This window comes from Anticarsia gemmatalis, chromosome 26 (assembly GCF_050436995.1).
Source record: "Anticarsia gemmatalis isolate Benzon Research Colony breed Stoneville strain chromosome 26, ilAntGemm2 primary, whole genome shotgun sequence".
Classification (NCBI taxonomy): Eukaryota; Metazoa; Arthropoda; class Insecta; order Lepidoptera; family Erebidae; genus Anticarsia; species Anticarsia gemmatalis.
In genome coordinates this window covers 2,903,682-2,927,444 of record NC_134770.1, presented here as the reverse complement: position 1 = coordinate 2,927,444, position 23,763 = coordinate 2,903,682, and the positions used below count along the sequence as shown (strand labels likewise).

At 33.8% G+C, this 23,763-nt stretch overlaps 1 protein-coding gene across 3 annotated transcripts in view; it reads left to right on the top strand.

Moving 5' to 3' along the window:
- The window catches only part of LOC142984269 (synaptogenesis protein syg-2-like), a 434,810-nt gene that overhangs the window by 390,567 nt on the left and 20,480 nt on the right, over window positions 1-23,763 (top strand). For all 3 annotated transcript variants that reach the window (XM_076131746.1, XM_076131747.1, XM_076131748.1), the window contains 6 exons: window positions 421-531; window positions 5,333-5,418; window positions 5,834-5,947; window positions 7,528-7,649; window positions 8,749-8,806; window positions 20,316-20,467. In XM_076131746.1, the coding sequence (XP_075987861.1) occupies window positions 421-531; window positions 5,333-5,418; window positions 5,834-5,947; window positions 7,528-7,649; window positions 8,749-8,806; window positions 20,316-20,467 (643 nt within the window). The remainder of the gene's footprint in view (window positions 1-420; window positions 532-5,332; window positions 5,419-5,833; window positions 5,948-7,527; window positions 7,650-8,748; window positions 8,807-20,315; window positions 20,468-23,763) is intronic.

The window sequence follows — 23,763 nt, the reverse complement described above, 5'->3', positions numbered from 1 at the left end:
TTATAAAAGAAATCTTTTACTTTTTTTTTGAGACAACCCCTGTACTCAGAATTGTTCTTGTGTCGCGGGGACCTTTACAAACATACAAAAACAACAGACACAAAGTACAACCAGACCCTGAAAAAAATATTTGTGGTCCGCACAAATAATTGTTTCGTGCGGGAATCGAACCCACGACCCCGACGCAATGGTAGCGGCGTGGCGACCTAAACCACTGCGACCACTGCCACGGAGGCAGCACTGCATTTGTCTTGCGGTGAAATAATGTTTTTTTTTTAATATTAGTTTTTATCAATGTGTACTGAGGTTAATGTGTGAATGTTGAGCGATTGACGTAAATGCGGCCGCAGCTGCCACCATCACTACCTTTTAATTCCCTCCTTAGTAGATGTTAACTAAATGTTATTTCTTTGTCTTCAGGCTGGACACCCGTGAAGGAGTGACGTCACACTGGGCTGATGCTACCCTCGGAGTCAGAGCTACCTTCAGGAGTGATACAAGACCCGCTGTACTGGTTCTTACTAAATTGAGGTGAGTTTCAATGTATTGTGTGGTTATGTTCAGGCTTTTGTCGTGGTGAAAGATACTCAGATGACTTTCGACTCCCAGCATGTAAATAACTTAGACGATGAATGAACTTCTATGATGAGGGATTTAAGTGTAGGTAATTCAATGCAAATATTCGTTCATTATTTGAAAGATACTAAGTTATCTTCTCATCTTATCGTGGTCAGTGGTCAACCTAGTGTCAAAGTTGTTCAAGCCGCCCGAAGGCCTTTGACATGGCTTAACGACTGTTACCTTTAGTAGATAACAGCCGGGACCGACTTTTTACGTGCCCTCCGAAGCACGGAGACGCCCCGCTCAAATACCACTATGCGGTCACCCATCTATGGAATGACCGCGCCAACGGTTGCTTAACCCACAGATCGTTTACCGACCGGTGAGCACAACTGGCTATGGGCGCCTATACTAAGTTATTACCGTCGTAGATTGTGTGGAGCGGCGGGGATAACTGGTATTACATCTTTCAGCAAATTTAACAATATTTCTGGGGATCTAAAAATTTACTAAAATAGACAATAAAGTTATCCCTTCTCTATAGATGACACCGTTTTTAAATGTATGTTTTTTATTTGTATATGCAATATAGAGTTAATGTAAGGTTGCTTTTCCCTACAAGGTTTTAATTTCAAACCATTCCCTTAGAAAATTGTATTTAATTATCAGTTCAATATCACCCCATCCGTGTTCCATAACACCCTCAACAAAATTAAACCAAGTAAAATTAACCCAAACTATACCAAAATAAAACTATTCTTTCAAAAACACAATCTAAAAATCTTGTTCAGTGTACACCCGGGTTTATCGACGCAACGCACGATATTAATTAAGGCTAGTACACAATAGCGGGGCAATATGGCCGTGCTACTAATGACATGTTTCTTACCCCTATAATGATATTCACCCCTTAGGGGGTGAAACGGGACACTTATAATGTTTGCCCCATTGATGTTTATGTTAATTCGTGCGTGTGGCTTTTTTGTTGAAAAAATAGGGTTTTGGATAAAAATAGTTCCCTTTTCCTGATAGTTTGGGTAGAAATGTATTAATTCGATAATATTTAGTAGTGATTGTGACTGGTACGGACTCAAAGCACGACATGCATCAAAGATTTATTTGCATACTAGAGGCCGCCCCGCGACTTCGTCCGCGTGGAAACTCTTCCCATGTAAATCCCAATCCCTCGGAAACTCCGAGATAAAAAGTAGCCTATGTGTTAGTCTGGGTTTTCAGCTACCTATATACTAAATTTCATCGTGATCGGTTGAGTAGTATTTGCGTGAAAGAGTAACAAACATGCATACATACATACATACATACATACATACATACATACATACATACATACATACATACATACATACATACATACATACATACATACATACATACATACATACATACATACATACATACATACATACATACATACATACATACATACAAACATACATACATACATACATACTCACAAACTTTCGCATTTATAACATTTATAATATGTGTAGTAGTAGTTTACAGTTAGTATATTTTAGTTCCTTTGAGTTGAATCCATATTATCTTTAAATCCTTTTCCTTTCAGTGGTTCTAATAAATACGTATAACATTTCTAACTGAGCTTACCTTAACAGGATTTCCACAAATATTTTTAAAACCAATATGAATAAACCTAATCTTCAAGATTTAGCGTAACTAACTCACAACTGTTATTTTTTATTATATAAGTAACAAATTAACATATCAAACAAGCGTTTTTATGCTATGCTTTCACCCCCAAATTGCTTAACCGAGTCTGTTGGAATTTGTCAGAGCGATAAGTAAGCCCCGTGATTTAGGCTGTGTTTTAAATCTCTGCAAGCAGACTCATGTATGTATAGCGTTAGTAAAGCTATAAATGGTAATGATTGCTTTAATAAAATGTCTTTATTTACTCTCATTCTATAGATATTTATTAATTTATTCTTAAAGTACTTGTTTATTTACTGATCTCGATGTAATTCTAAACGAAATATCGAATTTCCTCCGTTCCTATTACTATGGTAACATTAGATCGTTAAAACGTCCGAGATTTATATAAACAACGATGCTTGTTTACGATTTCTAATCTATTATTCTGTTTCGGAAGATTTTGTAAATAAAATAAATTAACGAATTCGGCGGCCATTTTTTCGTCTACTATTATGATAGACTTTTGCTTACTTCTTCAGGGAATTAAAAGGCATGATATAATATATGTTAAAACTCAAACCCTTTAACGTTAACACCTGGTAATATCCGAAGCTTTAAGCAGAACTGTATAAGAACACGTTTCGGCATGGATAACAATACTAGTCTCGAGTAATTGGGATCGAGCGTGATGCAATATACCGGGCACTTGAATAAACAGCATGTTTTATAGTTCAAAAACAAAATTTTATTACCTGTAAGGTCTTAGGCCCTAGGCCATAGGCCGGTGAACATGCTTTAGGACTTTTATTTGAATGTTACCGACGTCTACTCGTAGTTTTCTAATATTTACTAACTGCATAATAACTGCATAATTCTTCCTTGGGAAAAACTATGAAGGTTATCAAAATAAATCTAGAAGCTTTTTCACAGATCGTATTAAAAATCTAATACCACTTTTGGTAATAAATTCATGATTCCCATTTTATCGGCTCCCAATTGTATGAAAAACTTTTAATATTGAATGTATTTGAATCAAAGAGAAAGCAATATTAGTGTTGGCATACATAAGCGATAGAACCTAAATTATTGTTAGGAGAAATCTTTTGAGATTGGTTTTATGCAAAAACTATGAGCCTATCTATTCATACTAGAAAAAGTTTCGTAGGCTTATAAAACTTAACCAAAAAATGTATTTAAGATAAATCACAGAAAATACGCGTGAGTCCTTTCCATGGTTTGAGTAGGTCACAGTGTATCAATTTTTAAATCATGAAATAAAATCGGTGTTCAACTTTACGTCTCTCTACATTTTCGTATGTAGAAGGCGTGATTTTATCAAAAAGTACATCAAGGAAAGTAGTCCAAATATTTTGATATGTCTTTCAAAATGGACAGAGACGCGGGTAAAAGCCAGCTATTCTATAAAATAAACGCAATACTTCACACATACCTACAATACTCTTGAGATTCATCCAAGCCTATTATTTAGATTTAACAACCTTAAGAAATTCTCACAATATGCTCCATGAAATATGTAAAACCAGAAATTACGCAAACTCCATAAAAAATTACGCCTCTAAGCAATCGATGTGAATTTTTATTTTATCGATACTTCGCCGCATCTCGATAAAAATTCGTTCAAGTGTGAGTTGAACTCGCGCACCCATGGGTTCCGTACTATTACTATAACAACGGCAAGGAAAACTCTGTATAAATAAGTGTTATGTAAATACCTATTTTATTCCGTTTTTTAACCGTCTTCAAAAAAGGTGGAGGTTCTCAATTCGACAGTATTTTTTTCTGTTTTTTTTTGCGATAGAAATACATCATCAATGAAATTTCTAATGTCTAATAATAATCACAGTTCGTAAGATACAGCCTGGTAACAGACAGACAGCAAAGTCTCGATATATGGCCCCGTTTTTATCCTTTGGCTACGGAACCCTATAAATGTATTGCTACGGCAATATCAAACCGATTTTATATATCGCTCCCGATACGTACCGATTAGTTGCGTCGATAAATTGCTTGAAAATCGTTTGGTAAATTTATTGAATCGTTATAAGATATCGTGCGATACCGATGACAGTATTGTAACCGATTATATCGATCTCGTATTTTATATCTCGTTAGGTTTATCGATTTGTTGCAGTTTGATTTGGACGTTTTCATTTTAGTTTTGTTAAGTTATGATTGAATTTGGAAAAATACTGTGGTACTTTTTGGATATGGCGCTTCATTTTGATTTGCCTGAGGGTTTATAGAGATTAATTTTTTAGGAATTTCTTTATTTGTATCTCAAATATTAAGTAGTAGTTTTTAGTCCTCTATTTATATATTTTATTTTTGAATTTGCCGGGTAAAGGTCTCCTCTCGTTATGAGTCCAAATTACGTAGAAATGCAAAAATATTACAGGCGAAAGCCTTTTATATATATTTTGAATCACATTTTAAGATATCGCGCGATACCGATGACAGTATTGTTATCGATGATATCGATCTCGTATTTTATATCTCGTTAGGTTTATCGATTTGCCGCTTGATTTCTGTAGTTTTGATGTAGACATTTTAATGTTTTCATTTTAGTTTTGTTAATTATGATAGAATTTGTGAATATAGAGCTTTTATTGGACATCACGCGCTATGGTGATGAGCCTCAAGGGACCGGCAGTGGTGTTGTAATTTTCATTAGATATTTTTTTCTTAGACAAAGTTGTTTTTATTCGTTTAATAGTACAATAATACATATTCTAAATAAATTATCAACCAGGTGTTAATACATTTTTGCTACGTCCGATCAGCAGTTCGTAGAAGAGTTACGTTTATCATCCAAACATCCAAACTTTTGAATACTTACATATTTGGTTTTACCCAGACTGGTTGAGTGTCTCACTGCTGCTGGCAAAGGATTCCTCTTTTTCCTTCCAAATAATATTTTTGTAAAAAAATACGTATTTATACCCACATTTATGAAAGTAAACAAACCAAACTTAACGAATTAGAAACCAAATACAAAACAGTGATACACTTTTTTGAACAATACAAAGTTTTACGTCTATTGCAAAAGTATTTTCTTTTAAAGCTGATGTTTTGTCCACAGACCTGAAGACAGTGGGCAGTACAGATGCCGCGTGGACTTCATTAAGTCCCCGACTAAGAACACAAGGCTTAATCTCACTGTGCTTAGTAAGTTACTTAGTTGTACTCACTTATACATAGATAACATACTGACTAAAGATTGTAGAGAGTTTGTGTGTGGAAATTATTGATTTGCACATAGATCTTGGGCTTGATCCCAAGGTAGAGCATTTTAAGTAGTGCTATCCAAATTTCAAAGCATAGCTTGCAGAGTAATTCATGATCAAATATTTTGGTTTTGAATTAGTGATTGCCATCCACATTTAAACAGTTGTGTGGGATCTAAACAATGAGTGCACTATTTTAGACACCAATACGTACCTTTACTGAAAAAAATATAGAGCATCTAGGCAAAGTAGGTATTTTGAATTCATGTTAAATACTTTAAATCTGTTCCTATTTGATTTGTAAACAATTCCGCTATATTGTTATAGTAAAATTAATATTATTTTATTTCATCCAGTACCCCCGGAGCGGCTGATAATCCTTAACCACGAAGGCAACGAGATCCGAGGAGGTGTTCTAGGACCTTATGACGAAGGAACTGAAGTCAACCTGACCTGCATCGCTGTTGGAGGTAACATATTGACACTTTATCTTAATATAAATAATGTTCAAGCATTTTTAATTGAATTTGTGGAAGGTTTTTGAAGTCCTTGCCTGCTAATTTATTTCTAGCGGATAGCAAAGTTTTTCAGACACTACAACCTCAAAGTTAAACCCTCCCTAAAATCTTTAAAATTGATGCAGTATAAACTTCTTTTGATTCATTATTTCATTATTGGTGAATGAAAAAATCCTGCATGGCAACTTACGTAAGATAGATCAGCTACTCCAATACAGCTCTATCAAAATCTGAAAGAAACGAAATAAAGAAACTCTATAAAGACACTAACGAGTAAAAAATGGCCGCTTGATGACATCATAATTCAACAGCGGACCCTTGCATTGTTGACAATGACAAGGCCCCTACATTGTTGTAGCTTTACAAGATCATCAGGTCGTCCTTTTTGACCTTCACATTTATTAGAACAAATTCTGTTCTATCACAATTTCACGCTGTACATGCGTGTTGGCTGCTCGTGAAACGTGCAACCTGTATCAAACGTCACGTCGACGGTGATTTAACGAAAAATGTCCGATTCACGCACACGGAGTCTGGTGGGGACTAAGATGGAGAAAAAAGCGGGCTTGTTTTGTTTGTATAAAAGGTTAATTTGAAATAATAGATGTGTTTTACGAAGTCAATTAAATTAATTAAGTTAGTTAAACCTTCGAACATTTCGTTCTTCGAACATTTTACAATAGTTAGTAAACCAGCATGCTGTAAATGAAGATTGTAAACGGATACAGAAGCTGTTTTGTTATAATTTCTATAATCTATAACTTCCTCATTATATGGCTTGATTATCTACAATAATAACATTTTTAAGATAAAGACTTCCAAAGCTTGGTACCAATGAAAGCGATTAAAAGAAACCTATTTTTTTATTTCGCCTCTGTCACTAAGCAAAAATAAACCCAAATTGCTTTCGTTTACATCTTAAACCATCCCCTAAACCCCAACTTGACAAGGGTACACGGCAGCCTATTGTTTTACAAGATTTTTTTATTCACTTCACTCATTCAGCACAACGTACAAATACATGCGCGGTTTGATGCTAAATAATTATAGCAATTTGTTCATTTATATAAACGGGTGGTTGTTGAGAGAAGAATTGAAATTTTACGTCGAGAGCTCATTTCAGTCGAGGGTTGGGCATATTTTTTGGTTCCGAGGAAGGTTTTTGTAGGTTTTTCGTTGCTGTTCTTTTGGACTGATGAATATGCTTATTTCTAAGCTGTCTTTGTTTTTAAAGCGTTATTCGATCCAATTAGCAGTACCTTATATGTATACACATATGACAGACAGTATAGATTATAGAATGAAGATTATAGGGGCGAAATAATTCGGTCAAATATGAGTAAAATAGGTCTAATGGGAATACCTAATATGGTCTGCTCCAACAGTCAATGAGCACACAGAAATCCCTTCAATTTAAGAAAAAATATCCCAGATTTCTAAAAAGGAAAAAGTATGATTTACCACGATTTGGACTTGTAGCACTATGTTTATACGTCAAATTTGAAAATAGGCTTAATTTTCTTCTCCCTCAGGTCGACCAACAGCGCGGGTATCCTGGTGGAAATCCCACGCATTGCTCGCCAACTCTGAAGCGAGAGCAACCGTCTCCTTCAGGCTGCAGAGATCTGACTTTGGAACTGATGTCACTTGTCAAGTAAGTATCTACATTTAGTATAATGTATTTTGTTCTATTAAGGATAAGGATAAGCTGATATCGTATGGTCTGCCTGAATTTAAGGATATAGCGCAAAACGTCAATAGGGGTTTTTTTATTCAGAAGACATTTTCTATAAGTGGATTCAACGCCTACTTATCAGTGCAATAAATTGAACCATCGATTCTGTGTAAAGCTTTATTGCCTCTTTTTCTGGTTATTGGTACCGTATTACTACTTTCCAGATCCCTTTTATTCCAGAAAAAGCACCCAGTTAGTAGATAAAAACGTATTTTTTTCATCAAAAATAACTAATCTGTAACAGCAGAACTGTATTGGTTAATCCTTAGAAACCTTTGGAAACAAAAAAAGAAACATGTTGAGGAAACCTTATTATATGATTTAGAACCTAAACACAGGCTACTTAACTAGCCTTTCTAGGAAAACAGTACTCCACCCATTTTATTGTAGACAGCATTAAACTGTAGAATTAGTAATGAATAGTAAAAAAAATACCATAGTTAAAATGAATTCGAAAAAGCGTTCCTGACTTCTAGCCGCACTTAGTCAGTGTGGTACACACTAGGCGTAACCACAAGCTGTCCCTACAACAACAACAGATGGAGTTCTGCTTTTAATTGATTAAGCATTTTTTCCTTAATTCGTTTCAAACCAATTCAGTAGCGCAATTTTCTACAGACGGTACTGTGAAGTATCCACAGATTGACATTTAAAATGTACTGCCAAAATAGTTCATACGGCGCCCGCTAGAGGCGCTGAACAGTAGCTCAATTTTCTATTACTATCGACTACCGTTCTGTACGAAAATCAGATCAGCGCCTCTGACGGGTGTCGTAGGAAATATTTTGGTAGTAAATGTCAAAATTTCGATACTCGACAGTACAGACTGTACAGAATCACGCTACTGATTTTCGTGCAAAATTTGTCGGTAGTCGATAGTGGTAGAGATTCGAGCTACTGTTTGTTTATTATAATAACCCTTACTGTATAATTCCAGGAAAGTTTATGGGGTAAATACCATTATTTTTGTTCAGTAAGTTCTTTTGATATGTGTATAATGGTGTACTTTTGTTCGCAGGCAGTGACTGACCCGCTAATAGCGCCGGTTTCCGAGAACATATCCATTGATGTCAACCGTAAGTATTTTACTACTAACTGTGTAATGGACGGAATTTTCTTTTTAACCGACTTCGTAAATAGGAGGAGTTTTTCGATTCAACTGTTTTTTTTCTGTTTACTACCTCATAATTTGTTACTAAGTAGGTAATTTTGAAGGTTCTTTTTAATATAAAAGCTAGTGCTTGCTAGTATATTATTCACTATCGCCTCTGTGAAACGGTTGGTAGGGTATCCAACAGCTTATCATAAGGTCTCGGATTCTATTTTTGGTTCAGGCCGTCTACTACTAGTATTTTGTAATAAATGGCGGTTAATTTAATAATTTTATAATACGTGCCCTTTGGCAATAGACTCGCCCCCTATTACATGGTACTAACTCACGACAACACAACACAGTTACAAGACTTGCAAGTCCTCGAGGGCTTGCAAAGTTCCCAACCTGCACTTGGCCATCGTGGTGTCGTTAAACCCTCCTTTAATCGGGAGGACACCCTTGTCCAGTAGTGGGGGTAAAAAAGAAACCTAGGATGTATACCATTCACCTCTACATGTATGTGTGTATGTAGATAATAGGATTATATATTCCTTCATAAATAATAGCTCACAACAAGAGTTTACTAGAGTACTAATATACTAAACAATTCTTCGTGAACTGAAAATGTTCAGTGCATAGTTAACAGCATTAGCTATACCTGTTTGAAACGTGGGGTAATAAGAACTAGTGTTGTGACACGCTGTGTTATCGATAAAATTGTATTTGCAGATGATACAAACTACGATACGCAAAGATTACGACATTCTTATATTGATTTTTGTGCAGTGTTATCAGGGGTTTCATTTTTATTTTGGATTTTTAGGCCAAAATTATAAAGTCTATCCTAAAGCAGGTAGTTGATAGCTGACAGATGCTAATAGAATCGTAACACAGGAATTATTTATCATTCAAAACGCTTTGTTGCTTTTTTCTGTGGATGGAGTCTTAATAAGCCATTTAACCATTTAAAATCACTTTGTTACCACATATAAAAATGTACCGACAATTTTGCTGGACTGACATAACAATTTGGGAGTAAGATTCATGTATATTTGCTTAAGGCTATCCTTTAGTAAATAATTCAATTTTTAGCACGCGTAACATGTCATTCAATCTGGCCGTAAATAATATTTAGGGATATATTTTATATAGTAAGATTTTTGCCACGTGTAACACAAAACAAAGTTATCGACAAACTACAACACTAGTATCACAACACTAAGTTTAATCTTACAAAGTCCCTAACTGATTCTATACGTGGAAACTTGGAACTTAAGGAGTATGTTACACATTCATTAAACTTGCTCTACTCTTAATATGACTTCAGTGAGGACTTGAAGCCATGGGAACCTTCAGGTCAAAGGTTGTGCTTTTAGGTTCGACGTACGGTTAGCGTTATAAACAATATCATATTTTCAAGAGCATTTTTGAAAGTAGTGGTTTATGATCATAATTTTTAAAATTTTGCGTAGAGATATTTGAAATTTTGAAGTCAAATGGCTCGTTTTTTTACCAAATCGATTGCTGAATTGTTGAAATAAGGGATTCACGCCACTGGACCTACGCGGGGCAAATTATATTTTTATATGAACAAGTCGCAAAAGATTAAATTGTTTAAAGTCTGTTTGTTCTTTTTTGATATATCCGTATAAAAAACGAGAATCCCATCAAAGGCTAAGTATCTTTTAAAAATCAACTCGTCTTGTAAAATAGTTAACATTGCTCAAATACAAAAACTGACCTCTACTTTTCAGAATCATGGTGCCTTGTAACTTGTATCGTTAGGATAGAAATACTTTCACTAAATACTGGGTGGCTAGCTAAAGACAATGAGTTAAACTTTTCAAAGTTATAATTTAACTCCTAGTTATTTTAGTTTTATAGTTAGAATATATCTTAAAATATTTGACCAACAATGTCCACAATGTCCAGCGGTTAAAAGTTTAAAGTTACGAATATCTTGCGGCTAATTAATGAAGGTTTAACTTTAACTTTGAATTAACAAGATATTTGACTTTTGAGTTAAGATTTTTAGTTTCAGATATGTATAAAGTACAGCGAAAGTAAGAAAGTCAATTATAGTCTGAAAACTTAGTAGAGAACCTAAGTGTGCACGGTTTATCTAGATTATAAATTAAAAATTTTTTTTTTTTTTACCTCCGTCAGTCGCGAACCTTGCATACCACTATACTAGGTTACTGCTATGCTACTAACTTGTTAGACTAACTATCATAATCTTAAGTACTTTTTACGATAAGACAAAATGTATTTTTTTATTATAATTGCAACTCACGAAGTTCTAAGATCGATTCCCGGATGTAGCTTAACAAAACTTTGTGATAGAAAATTATTTGTAGTATCCTAGAGTTTACTGACACCCCGTAATTAAACGCTAAGTTAAACTAGTACTATATAACGAAACATGTATGTATTAACTATAAATATAACTCTATATTTATCGACTAGCCTGTTAAAGACAAGCATAATAATATTAAATAGTACCAAAATTTGTTCAACACTCAACATCAAAACCACTTAACAGACAACCCTATTACATCTAAAAAGAGTGTCAAAAACAACGCTCCTCAAAAAAAAGTTACAAACAGGGCTGTCAAACCCCACTTAATACCAAACCCTTGCATTAGTGGTACAAAATATTCTCATATCTTCCATTATCCCTCTCATCTTTACATGATTGACGTATCATTACCGATACAGATTATATTCTTACGTGACTTGCATCATGTTTGCCGTCTCTTTCACTCTTTCACTAAATGATCGGACCTCTCGCTCTCGCACAGAAGGATTATCTAGTTGGTATTAGTTGCATGTATCGATATAGATTTGGAATGTTAAGTACAAAAGTGATTTGGATTTTATTCATTTATGTTACAGGCTTGATTGGAACTTGAGTGTGGTTTAATTGGTAAATCTTATAAGAATAAAGTAATGTTTCATAGCTTTGTCCTGATTACCGAATTCACTCTATTGAATAAATGAATATTCCATTGATATATCGGACATTAGTCTATACCCACCTGTGGGAAGAAGTGATTTTATGTATATTTGTATGCGTATTGAACAATTTAGTAAATAATTATCACTTGTTCCAATAGTGTAAGAAAACATCGTGAAGAAACCTTGCATGCCTAAAGGTTGTGTTCTTAGAGGCATGCCTTATTTCATTTCGGGAGGAGACCTTTGCCTAGTAGTAAAATACAAAGAATAGATCAACATTGGTAGCTTGTGCTTTAGATATGACATCACAAATAATTATATAAAAATAATGTGAAAATTAAAAACTCAGGTCTAAAGACAGTCCTTGCTGCGATTGTCTGTGTTGCATTTGTCAAGGAAACCAAGGTATATGATTTATAACTCCTGTCTAATCCTACTAATATTATAAACGCGAAAGTTTGTGAGTATTTATGATTGGATGTTTGTTACTGTTTCAAGCATATACTACTGAATCGATTACGATAAAATTTGGTATGTAGGTAGCTGAAGACCCAAAATAACACATAGGCTACTTTTTATCCCGGAGTTCCCGAGGGTTCAGGATTTACACGGGAAGGGTTTTCACACGGACGAAGTCACGGGCGGCCTCTAGTATTTGATAACAGATACCACGCGAAAGCATAAAAATTGCGAAATAAAAGTAAAAAACAGTCTTTGTAATTTCAAACACACAGTCCAAAAATATGAAAACCTATATTTTGTCGATTGTATCTGTGCAAACTAGTTCCATTTCAACCAATTTTAAAATGAAACATAGCCTCGAATGTTATTAAGTTTTTAACAAATTCTGTATGTGTATTTTTTCTAAAATACGCCGATGAATTTCTGAAACAAAATATTGCGTACTATTTTCTATTCATATTTGAACGTGTTCAATAGAAAATAAATGAATATTTCGTTTATAATAGAGTGATGAATGGAAAGTTCCATTACATTAGTTTGCTACATAATAAATGACTTATTGCAAATTATTACAGCACATTGTGTCAAATTTACATACTATATTTACTGAATTTTAGTGACTAAAACTTGTAAATATTAGTGTATTCTATATAATAAACATAGTATTTTTTACCCCCTACTGTCCCACTACTGGGCAAGGGTCTCTTCCCGTATCGAGGGAGGGTCTGGGCCTTAAGTCCACCACGCTGGCCAAGTGCGGATTGGCGACTTTGCATGCCTTCAAGAACTGCTCTAAAGAACTCTCAAGCATACAAGGTTGCATCGCGATGTTTTCCTTCGCCCTTGTAACAAGTGATCATTATTTCTAATACACACGTAACTTCGAAAAGTTTATATTTACATTAAAATCATCTATTATATTTTTAGGAAATGGAGCTGTTTGTAATTTCAAATAACTTATTTGAGATTTATATTAGGAAATTACAAACCTCTGACATTTAACCAAGACAATCTCGATATCCGTCAAGTATTTTTAGAAGAAGTAATTTCCCACAATTCTTTTCTTCACATCCATCAATAACATAAATCCTCATTCGAAATCCAATCGACAAAAAAATCCTGCGAATCCCTAAAAAACACGGCATTGCCACAGAACCCGTGTCCTTGCGTAAATCACCCCGATCCCCGAAATGTTGCGATATAATCACCCCATACATAACGCAGATGATAATCTAAGGAACCCTAATTGACAGCTCGATATACTTTTGTTCGCGATTGTACCGACAAGGAGCCGAGACGCGTGGATGCGGCACTTTGTATTTTTTTTCCTTTTGTAGGTGATTTTTTTGTGTCTTGATTGAAGATCGTTTAAATCTTTTTTTGCGGCTTCCATTCATTGTTTTTGTATTTTTTGTGCTTTAAGTGTGTCAATTCATTAATTTCTGTTGTTTCAATGCAAGTTTTCAGTGGTTAAAATTCGGTTGTTTTGCGAAACTTTTATTTGTAGTTTAAAATCGGGTTGTGAAAATGTTTTTATAGTTAATAGGTTAAGTGTCAGTGGTGTGTCGAGTGAAATATTGATATTCAGTAAAAGTTTGTCTGCTGATGGGTTTTTTAATTCTTGGTGAATTAAACCTGTCAAAGATTTTTGTAGATTTCACAACTTTTCAAGCCTGTTCGCAACTTCGCTTGCGTCACATAAGAGAGATAGGGTCAAAATTTTCCTCGTTTTTGTAACATTTTTTACCGGTACTCTGCTCCTATTGGTCGTAGCGTGATGATATATGCCTATAGCCTTCCTCGATAAATGGGCTATCGAACACTGAAAGAATTTTTAATCGGACCAGTAGTTCCTGAGATTAGCGCGTTCAAACAAACAAACAAACTCTTCAGCTTTATAATATTAGTATAGATTAAACTACTTTCAAAACAATTTGGCAAGGTTACTAATTATGTGAAGCTGCAAAGCAAAACCTAGTGAATCCGAAACATTGTTATATTATGTTACTCCATACCTTCATAAAACGGTATTCACTTAATTATTTTCACAAAATGTTGAAAGTATTTTCTCAGAAAGTAGTGCCTTCTAAGAATCTGTTGTTTTTTTCGTATTGTTTTAATATTGAATGAAAAAGTATATTTTATCGGCGTGTTGTTTTGACTCGTTCAGTAAAAATATATGATTATTAGCTGACCCGGAGAATGTACATATAAATTTCCTCTGCTATCCTAATATTACGCCTAAAATAACTTAAAGTTATACCTAGATGTATTTTACACCTACGTTTTACAAATTACAATGTTAGTCCTATGTAATAAAGGCTAAGCCTATTGTCATTTACCGGGCATGTTGACGAGGTTCGAGCTACAGTTGTGGATATTCTAAAAAAAGTTGGAAAAGCATGTCTTACCCGAGAATTGAACCTACAACCTTGTTGTCAGCAGACGTATACAATTATACATTAGGTACTGCTACAGATGTATTTGGGAAAATATTTATCTGCTATTGTGTCATTATATTCTTATCCATATTTTCTCAAGTGAATGTTGATTCTTACTTTTTTACTCAGAGAGTTAAGATACAGTCATATATTATAGAAAATGGCGGCGGTTTCGGTTCCGTGAAATGAACTTGTCTCGAGTGAAATTACGTACTTGATACTTTAATAATATTCATGTGAATTAATATAGTTGTCGAAACTGTCTCAGTTTATTGCGAATTCCTTGGTTTCTTAACGTTTCTGAGCTGGAATCATTCCTTTATAAATTTATTTCAATTCTAGATTTAATACGTGAATTCTTTTTTAAAGAACTATAATATCAATCCATGGAACACGACAAATATAGTTTTAAAGTGTAAATTCATCTGTCTGTTTGTTTCTCTATCACGGCTAAACTACTAAACCAATTTTGATAAAATGTATCTTTGTACAGATCAGGGGGCTTACTCGTATCTCAGTTGACAACAATGTCCTGGATAGTGACCACCAATTTGACGCACACTAGCCGTCAAGGGATTTGCTTGATACGCATATAGATTTATGTAATCCTTTAGTTAGCTAGATCAATATAGCTAAAGTTGCCTATCACAAATAAAAAGCACTTTAAAAAACATATTTTGCTTAACTTTCAAATTGAGGAGCTGTCAAAAAATCCCTTCAAAAGTATTCACCTATCAAAACACAAACCACAATTTCAAAGACCAACTTAAAAAACAAACAGAAACACCCTTTGTAATAAAACTTCCCTGCACTTGATTGGCAGGTTACTTCAAAAACCATCAAAGTTAACGTTAGTAACTGATCTAACCATCAAACTTAACCCCGGTTGAAGCATGCCCATCAAACTTAGACGGAATGAACGTTACTTCGCTAAGTAAAGATTAAGTATGAGCTCATTATGTTACTGGAGGTTGTATTTAGAAAGTGAAAACGCATTTTAATACATTACTTTGTTAATGTTACATCTTTATATACGTAATTCTTCTGTAAGTGTGTATGTCACTGAACTTCTCCTAAACGACTGGACCGATTTTGATGAAATTTTTTGTGTGTGTTCAAGGGGATCTGAGAATGGTTTAGATTTACAATTTTGTCAGCTGGACAATGTTTTTTTAATTAATTTTTAATTTATTAGTAACGTGTAGACAGGACAACGTCTGTCGGGTCCGCTAGTATTTATATCATATTATAATTTTATTATTAATCTCAATGTTATATATGATAAATGCGACACCATATCTGTATGTCTATCTGTCTCCTCTTTATGCCTAAATCACTGGAACAATTTGGATAGCATTTTGTACAAAGATAGTTAGAGACTTTTTCACGGAAATAACTTTCCGTTTCCGTAAAATTCGTCGACTTCAAGTCTTAAAAAATAGATATTTTGAAATTGAATTATGTTACATCACGTCAAGTTGTCGGTTAACACATTGTCTAGTTTTAGCGAAAAGTTGTGTGACATTCAAAATATTTCCAGATTCCTTAGAAAAATTGACAACATCTGATATTTTTCGTCGTATAAAGTTTGCAATTGCACACCGTCTCAGCCAAGTCTCGTACAAGATTGTTAGTGTTGTCGATCTGTTTCCTTCCGCAAACTGTCGTCCCACCGATATTCGTCTATTTATTTATTATTCGCTACTGTCAGCGAAGTTTGTAATGTGAAAGATTTATTGTGTTGCATATTTGGTCACCTTTCATGTCTGGTTGTAGAAATAGTTTTATGTGTTACTTACTCAGATATTAAATATTTTTATAAATATTTTGGGACAACTCACACACGGTCATTCGATTCCAAACTAAGCAGAGCTTGTGCTATGGTAACCAAATAATTGATAAACATACTTATATACCTTCTAAATACATACTTATATAAATACACTAACATCCAGGCTCAGAACAAATACTCGTGCTCATCACACAAAAATTTGTCCCGGGTGGGATTCGAACCCACCACACGCGGCGCTACGGTTGTTGCGGCGAGGTGACCGCTTAAACCACTGCCACCGCTTAAACGTGCAGTTAACAACAGTTAATATTAATACTTACATACATACATATGTTATTATAAGATCAATGCTAAGATTGCGGCATTTCACATATCATTCTTAATCAAATACAGAAAAATGAGGATCCTTTGACATATGTATAAAGATTTACAGTGCTTCCCAAGCAATACTTCTTTAGTATATTGTTTCTGAATAGTCGACCATGTTTGTTCGTCTTTACAATGAACCGCCATAGTTACTATTGTATGTAATACAGCAGTAATACATAATTAGGATTGTTATGTTCATAGTAAGGCTTCTTTTCAGTACCTACTTAGTATAGCTGAACGAATTTACAGCATATCGGGGAAAAAGTCTTTTCGCATTATAGTATGTATAAAATCTTTTCTCTACACAAAAAAGCTCGATATTTGGGTACCTCACGAGCTCACCGAAAAAAACTATTTGAATCGTGTACTCATTTGTGATTCTTGAAGCCAAAGAGATATTATTACAAGTTCGTACATACTATAATGCGAAAAGACTTTTTCCCCGACCTAATACATATCTACTAATTATATTTCGTAATAAAGTATCATAAACACAAAAGTATTAAAGTTATTTCATCTTTTACCAAATAAATTATAATAAGACAGTTTGATAACTTGTCAAATTAAAACAACGTTTTACCGTCGTTTTACAATTAACCGTATTTTAACGAAACCCTGCCCGGAGCCATAACAAAGCCTTTCTACCTATCACTACGCTCAAACACCATCAAACTTTGTACAACTTAACACTGTTCCACCTTGTCAACTTTCAAAGGTACGGCGAAATATCAAAGTTGATCTGTCAAAATAATGAAATATGATTCGCTACCGGTATCGTGTCAGGAGTTAAGAACTTGGCCGATATTTCACCGCGTGCCTTTACCTAAGTTGTTTTCTTTAGGGAAATGTTTACGTGTTTTTATTTTTGGCTTGATTTTGAAGGTTTCGGATTGCAGTAAAGTTACGTGAATATAAACAGGACATATTTTTTAAACATTTGTCTTACACAAACTTTATGGTCAAATAACCACTATACTCTACTCTGTCTACACTTCTCCCTTAAACTGAATAAGACTGATTTAATGAGACCGGTTCAAAGACGTAAGTTCAATAAAACACCTTCAACTTTTACGAAAACCTTTCAAAATCCAACCTCTATATTTTTAAGCGTTTACAAAAACAATATTTACCAGCCGCAATAAAAACCTTATCAAACAAAAGAACAACTACCCACAGTTACCACACTAAAGGAACACCTTGAAAAATTCCAATTTTGATCGTATCAAGGCACTTTAAAACAATCAGTTGAAAATTCGCACTTCACGTCAAAATTTCTCACACTTAAAATAATAGCATTGATTTTTTGATTCAACATTCATTAAAAAAAACCACAACCCATTTTCAACCCTAACCTTATCGAAATACAACTCATTTCATCTCATTCGTCCAATCATTTTGATCGACCTTTTAAAAATAACTTTCGAACTAAATTGAACTTTCGTGTTGAAGAAATAAAGTTTATTTTCAATAGTGTAGTGTGAAATTTTAATTGATTTATTTTTTACGTACCGGGATCCGTAGTTTTTAAACGATTTTATTCAGCGTGCAAAATTAACTTTTTTAATTTGACACAGTCGCGTCTCGATTGATATACACGACTCTGATTTTTTTCCGTTTATGCTGGTATTTAAGTATGTAATTGTTTTTTTTTTATAGAGTAGTGGATACGATTGTTGGTAATGAAGTATTTAATTATTGATTAATAAACCCATACAGTTCCGTTCTCGTTATGACAACTCATGTTTTCATTAGTAACGCAAAAATAATATAAAGTATGCTTAGCAAAATAGTAATTTTAATGAACTAGTTTTGAAATGTTCTCATTTGATGACATGGTGTTTAATGCGAGGCTGGGAATAGTAGATTTCTTTCACGCTAATCTGCAAATTTATAAAATATCGCATTATTGAGAAGGCATGTAACTATTTATTATTGTATAATAGATAAGTAGTACATAACGAATAACTTGTTATTATTCAAAAGACTTGTTTAATATATACAGAATAATTGAGTTATAAAGTAATATTTAAGTGAATACAACTGAAAGCAATGACAAACAACCCTTATCCCTTGACATACTTAACATAAATATAATATCCGTCGCACTCACAAAAACAAATTCAAAAACACTTATTTAATTCTGTCAAAAAACAACAAACCATTTTTGACCCTTCATCAAAAGGTTTTCACATCCCACCACACGGTACCCTAAAAAGGGTTAAAGCAACAAAAAGCCCGGCTTAATTGTCTTAAGTGGGCTAAATAAAAAAAGGGATCGGGATCTTTTGAATCGTAGTTAAGTTAGCCCTTTGTTCCCCACAAGTGGGCTATTGTTTTCCCACAATGAATTTATGAAACGGGCAAAAAAAATCGGGATTTCTAAATGAATTTTGTAATTTAATTTTTATTTGTGTTTCCGTCTACTAAATATGATTTAGTTGGTGTAATCTGGGGGTTGCAATTTCAGTGAATTATTGTTTGGCCTTTGTTTCAATGGAAATGGTTATGAATTATCGTTTTAGGTTTCAAAATGATTACAATATAATATTATACATAAATCTAGTGTTATCCAAACTGTTATCGAACGCTATTTTATGTATGTTATCAACGATCTCGTGGTTCCGGCTTGGTTTCGCAGTAGCGAAAAAATGTTTGAGTTCTAAATGTTTTTTTCTTTAGTCAAATGTAGGTTTATCAGAATTTTGCACACTATTGTTTTTTGTAACCTCTAGGTTCAATTATGAGAAATGTCTTAATTTTGTTGTTCAATCGATATCTCTGATTCCGCTTACCTAAATCGCGTAATGTGATACTTTAATATACCTTAGTACATTTTTTCAACACGTGTAAGTGATTAACTACCAAAGTAAAAAACAAACCCTCTTTTCAACCCCTACGATTCCTTAAGAGTGATTAACAATACACCCCTTATCAACCCCAAGCACATATGGCCACGCCACCTGGCGTCGCCCCCGATCATTAATTTCATCAATTTGATTGATATTTGACAGGCATATGTTAAAAAAATGAGTTTAATTGAAAAAACTCATTATAATTCGATTTTGTTGTGAACGATCTTGCTCTTTTGGTTTTATTAATTGAATTAGTTATGGACATGTGAGTGGTAATAATGGTGTTTAACGCTATAGCAACGATCTATAATGTTTTTCATGGCATATATTTGGTAGAAAAGAATATTTCAATTTTTGGATCCCGAATTGTCCGGTAAAAAACCTATGTTTTAGACAGAACGCGCCAAAAAGTATGGAATTATTAAAAAGATATAGCCGGAAATCATTGCGTGGTAGCAAGTTTAGTAAACAAAACCCTGGAGGAATGCAAGTGGCGACTTTCAGCCCGTCATTCAAAAATATTTGCGTGGCCATTTTCCAAAATAGCACAACCTATAATGAGTTATTAGCCTAATGTGTTGTAAGAAAACATAAGTAATGTGGTTTGTTTGTCCTCAGTACGTCCACTCTGGGTGCGTCTTCAAGGCGGCAAGCGCCCCCTAGTGGCGGGACAGAGCACTGAACTGGTCTGCCAAGCAGTTGGAGCCAGGCCTAAACCGAACATCTCCTGGTGGAAGGGAGGCACCAGGCTGAAGACTGTCAGGGAGACTGTGAGTATGATATGATTAAGTTTGGATGATCTATGACTAGATAAGTAAAATGTAGTTATGTGTAAAATATTCAGAAAGAGAGTTTACTAAATCGCCCTGAAATAGGCGAAACGAGAGTATGTTAGACTCTTTTTTCATTATAAGAAATGTGAGAGTGTGAAACCGGTGGTAAGGAAACGAAATTAATATTTACTTAGCTACTTATTTGTCCCTTACAAAATAAACACATTATCGCATATACGAACGTAAAACAAAACTATGAGGTTGATTGTAAGATAAATGGAAAAATACTACTGCAATAAAAACAGCTGCAGCCATACAAACAAAACAAAATTAAGAGTCATATCAAATTGCCCAATTAAACCGAAAAACTTTAACTTCCATAAACGCAGCAACACTAAAACTTCACTTCTTATCCGGTTTCGGCCAAAACTTCGCCGAAAGCCGAAACTTTGCTCCACAGCCGAAACCTAATTGGAAATTTAGAGGAACAGTGCAGAAACACATCACAAATGTTTGTTAATAAACAGACGGACTGATTTCATTTTGCATTTTGTTTGAACACTCAAACTGGTTAGTGAGACTCGTTAGTGGGATCAAAATGTACTATTCAAAGTTATTTATTGGGGCTTCTTCAAATAAATATGTTTGTTTCTAGTTTTTGCGGTCGTGTTGTTTAGGTTCCTGCAACGAGTAAATTATTCTTTGCAACTAAAATTGTTTCTATGGACTGGCACTACTTCAATCACATTCGATTTTAAAACACAACTAAATAACTTCATATTGCAGTGACAGAATGGCCGGACCGGTCGTTGTTTCGCCTTCCTATACCCGCGTTTCTAACCTATGTTTGCTCGCAATTTTTCGCCCTCTGAGTAGAGGGTTATTGCGATAATTAGAGTCACCTAGTTAGTAGCTAATACTAAAACTGGAAAGTAATACATGATTAATAAACTTAAATAATTGAATTCTACACACAAGACTTTACAACAGCTATTTAATTTACCACTATAATCACAGTGCAATCTTTTGAATCACGTTAACCAAAACTCCATATTTCTTAAACAGAACAATAGTTAACAAGTACACAATGCTGATTGCATTGGATTTGGCTTTTGTTCCCCCTTGAACTGTTCTCTTAATCAAGTGGTTACCGCAAGGAATGCTTATTTTATTTACGAAATAGCTTAAATACACGTATTATATGGTATGTATATTTTTTGTTTCTTGTAAGGAGTATTTTTTTAAATTTTATTCCTTAAAACTTTGGTAAGGTTTTCATTTTTAGATTTTTTTTTATTGCGTATTATGACATTTAATATAACTTACGAATTACTGTGAGTAATAATCGTATAACATATTACTCACAGTAATTCGATGTTGCAAAGGATGAAATCAAATTCTAGTCAGATTACATTATTATTTCGATACGGTGGCTTGCGTAGTAAAAATACGCTTTATGTATGTAAGGTAGTTTAATGTAGCCTCATAAATCTCTTTTTCATAGAAAACTAACTTGAAATGCGTCTTTGAAATGTTTTCCACCCTTTCTTTTAACCTCCCCTTCTATAAGTACTCTTGCTTATTTCTACCATTCATCCCCTCTTAGTGACCAAACCGTGCATTGCACAAAAGAGTGAATAAATAAATACATCAATTTCTTCTTTACAAAACTTCAAGCCATTTACAACAAAAGATTCGTTACATTCAAACCTAACAGTATCTAACACCATCTTTTATCCGTTCACGTAACTAGCGTTTACACAAACTCGCTAATAGATGTCGCTACTGTCATTGAACCTAATTACCCTAGTATTACGACCATCAAGATAGTTGAAAGGACAGCACAATGGGTGGCTGTCATTATCCAAGAGTCGTATTGAAACTTAAGCGTATCGAGCATCGAGTACTCGATCCAATCTGATTGATTGAAATAGGGATGACTATTCCGTTTTATTTTTGTTTGCCGTTCTTGTTAAGGGCATTGCATATAAACGAGCGGAATTCTTTAAAGAAACGGTTAGTTTGTGATCGAAGTATATTACTTTATATGGTTAATGAGATTTATTTGCACATTAAAGTTAAAAGGTTAACTGCACATCAAATATATTGCGGTTTTTTTAACAATTGAAGTTGAATTATACTGGTTTTGAGATGTTATCGCGTCTTATTTATAGTGTAACAAATTATCGCAATTTACCTTACTTGTAATTTAAGGAACCAATTTTAGGTGCAATTTATTAGTGAATACTGCTTAATATTTCTTTTTCCTTTGGTTTTTTTAAGACCGCTGCCATTTTTCTTGTGCTAGGTTTCTCTAAAACAGTAGATTATATTTAGACAGGTTAGTTCTCACATTACAAATATTTTAAGCGTTAGATAAATGAAAATAGTTATTAAACCTTCTATTATAACCTATTATAATATAATCGTGGAGTCATTCTCTTAAGCTAACATTGTTAAAAATGTAATTTTATTTGAAGTGTTTCTTCAATCCTGTTTGTGTCTAAATTAGTATTTATACACAAACATATAACAAAGAACAAACACAAAATGCCAAAAATATGACACACTGTTATTTTTTCAACTGCACTTATATCATAAAGAATCGTCTATAGTTTTTGTTGAAATAGTTTTTCTCTTTGACTAATGCCTGCACTTGGCCAACCCTACATCAAAACAATAGCATCTAATTGTTAGACTAGCTATTAGGCTTTCAGGCACATTTCCTGAAACTTCAGCAGCTATTTGTAGCAATATAAACGTCAATAGGAATTGAACTGTGCCATCAATCAGTGTCAGGGAACTATGTGTGTCTTCTACCGAACGTTATTGCTCTGCGTTCTTACAATGGTTATTTATTTGAAAATTGTTGTTACTATCAATTTGAAATATTTTATTTGTGTTATTTTTTAGTGATATAAGAGTTTTACGGTAAAACAAGGTAGTGCTATATGCAAAATAAAATTTATTGATTTCATGAATAAATTGGTCTTATTTTAAGATTTTTTAAGAATACACATTAATCTGCAATAGATGAATATCTACTGGCCAATGATTATTTAAAAATCTCATGTTTTTGCTCCAGAAGTAAATAAATACAGGTCAATGATGATTAAAAAAATATTTTCTTCGATCCAGAAATCATGGATCTTTATTACATTATTTTTAATTGCTCTCCAAGACAACACTATACGAGACAATAGCAACTGTTATTTGTCCTTAACTGTTAACCTACACCCACAAATAATTGTCGTTTCCAATAAAACTAATTAATTTGGAAACACTTCTTTCAT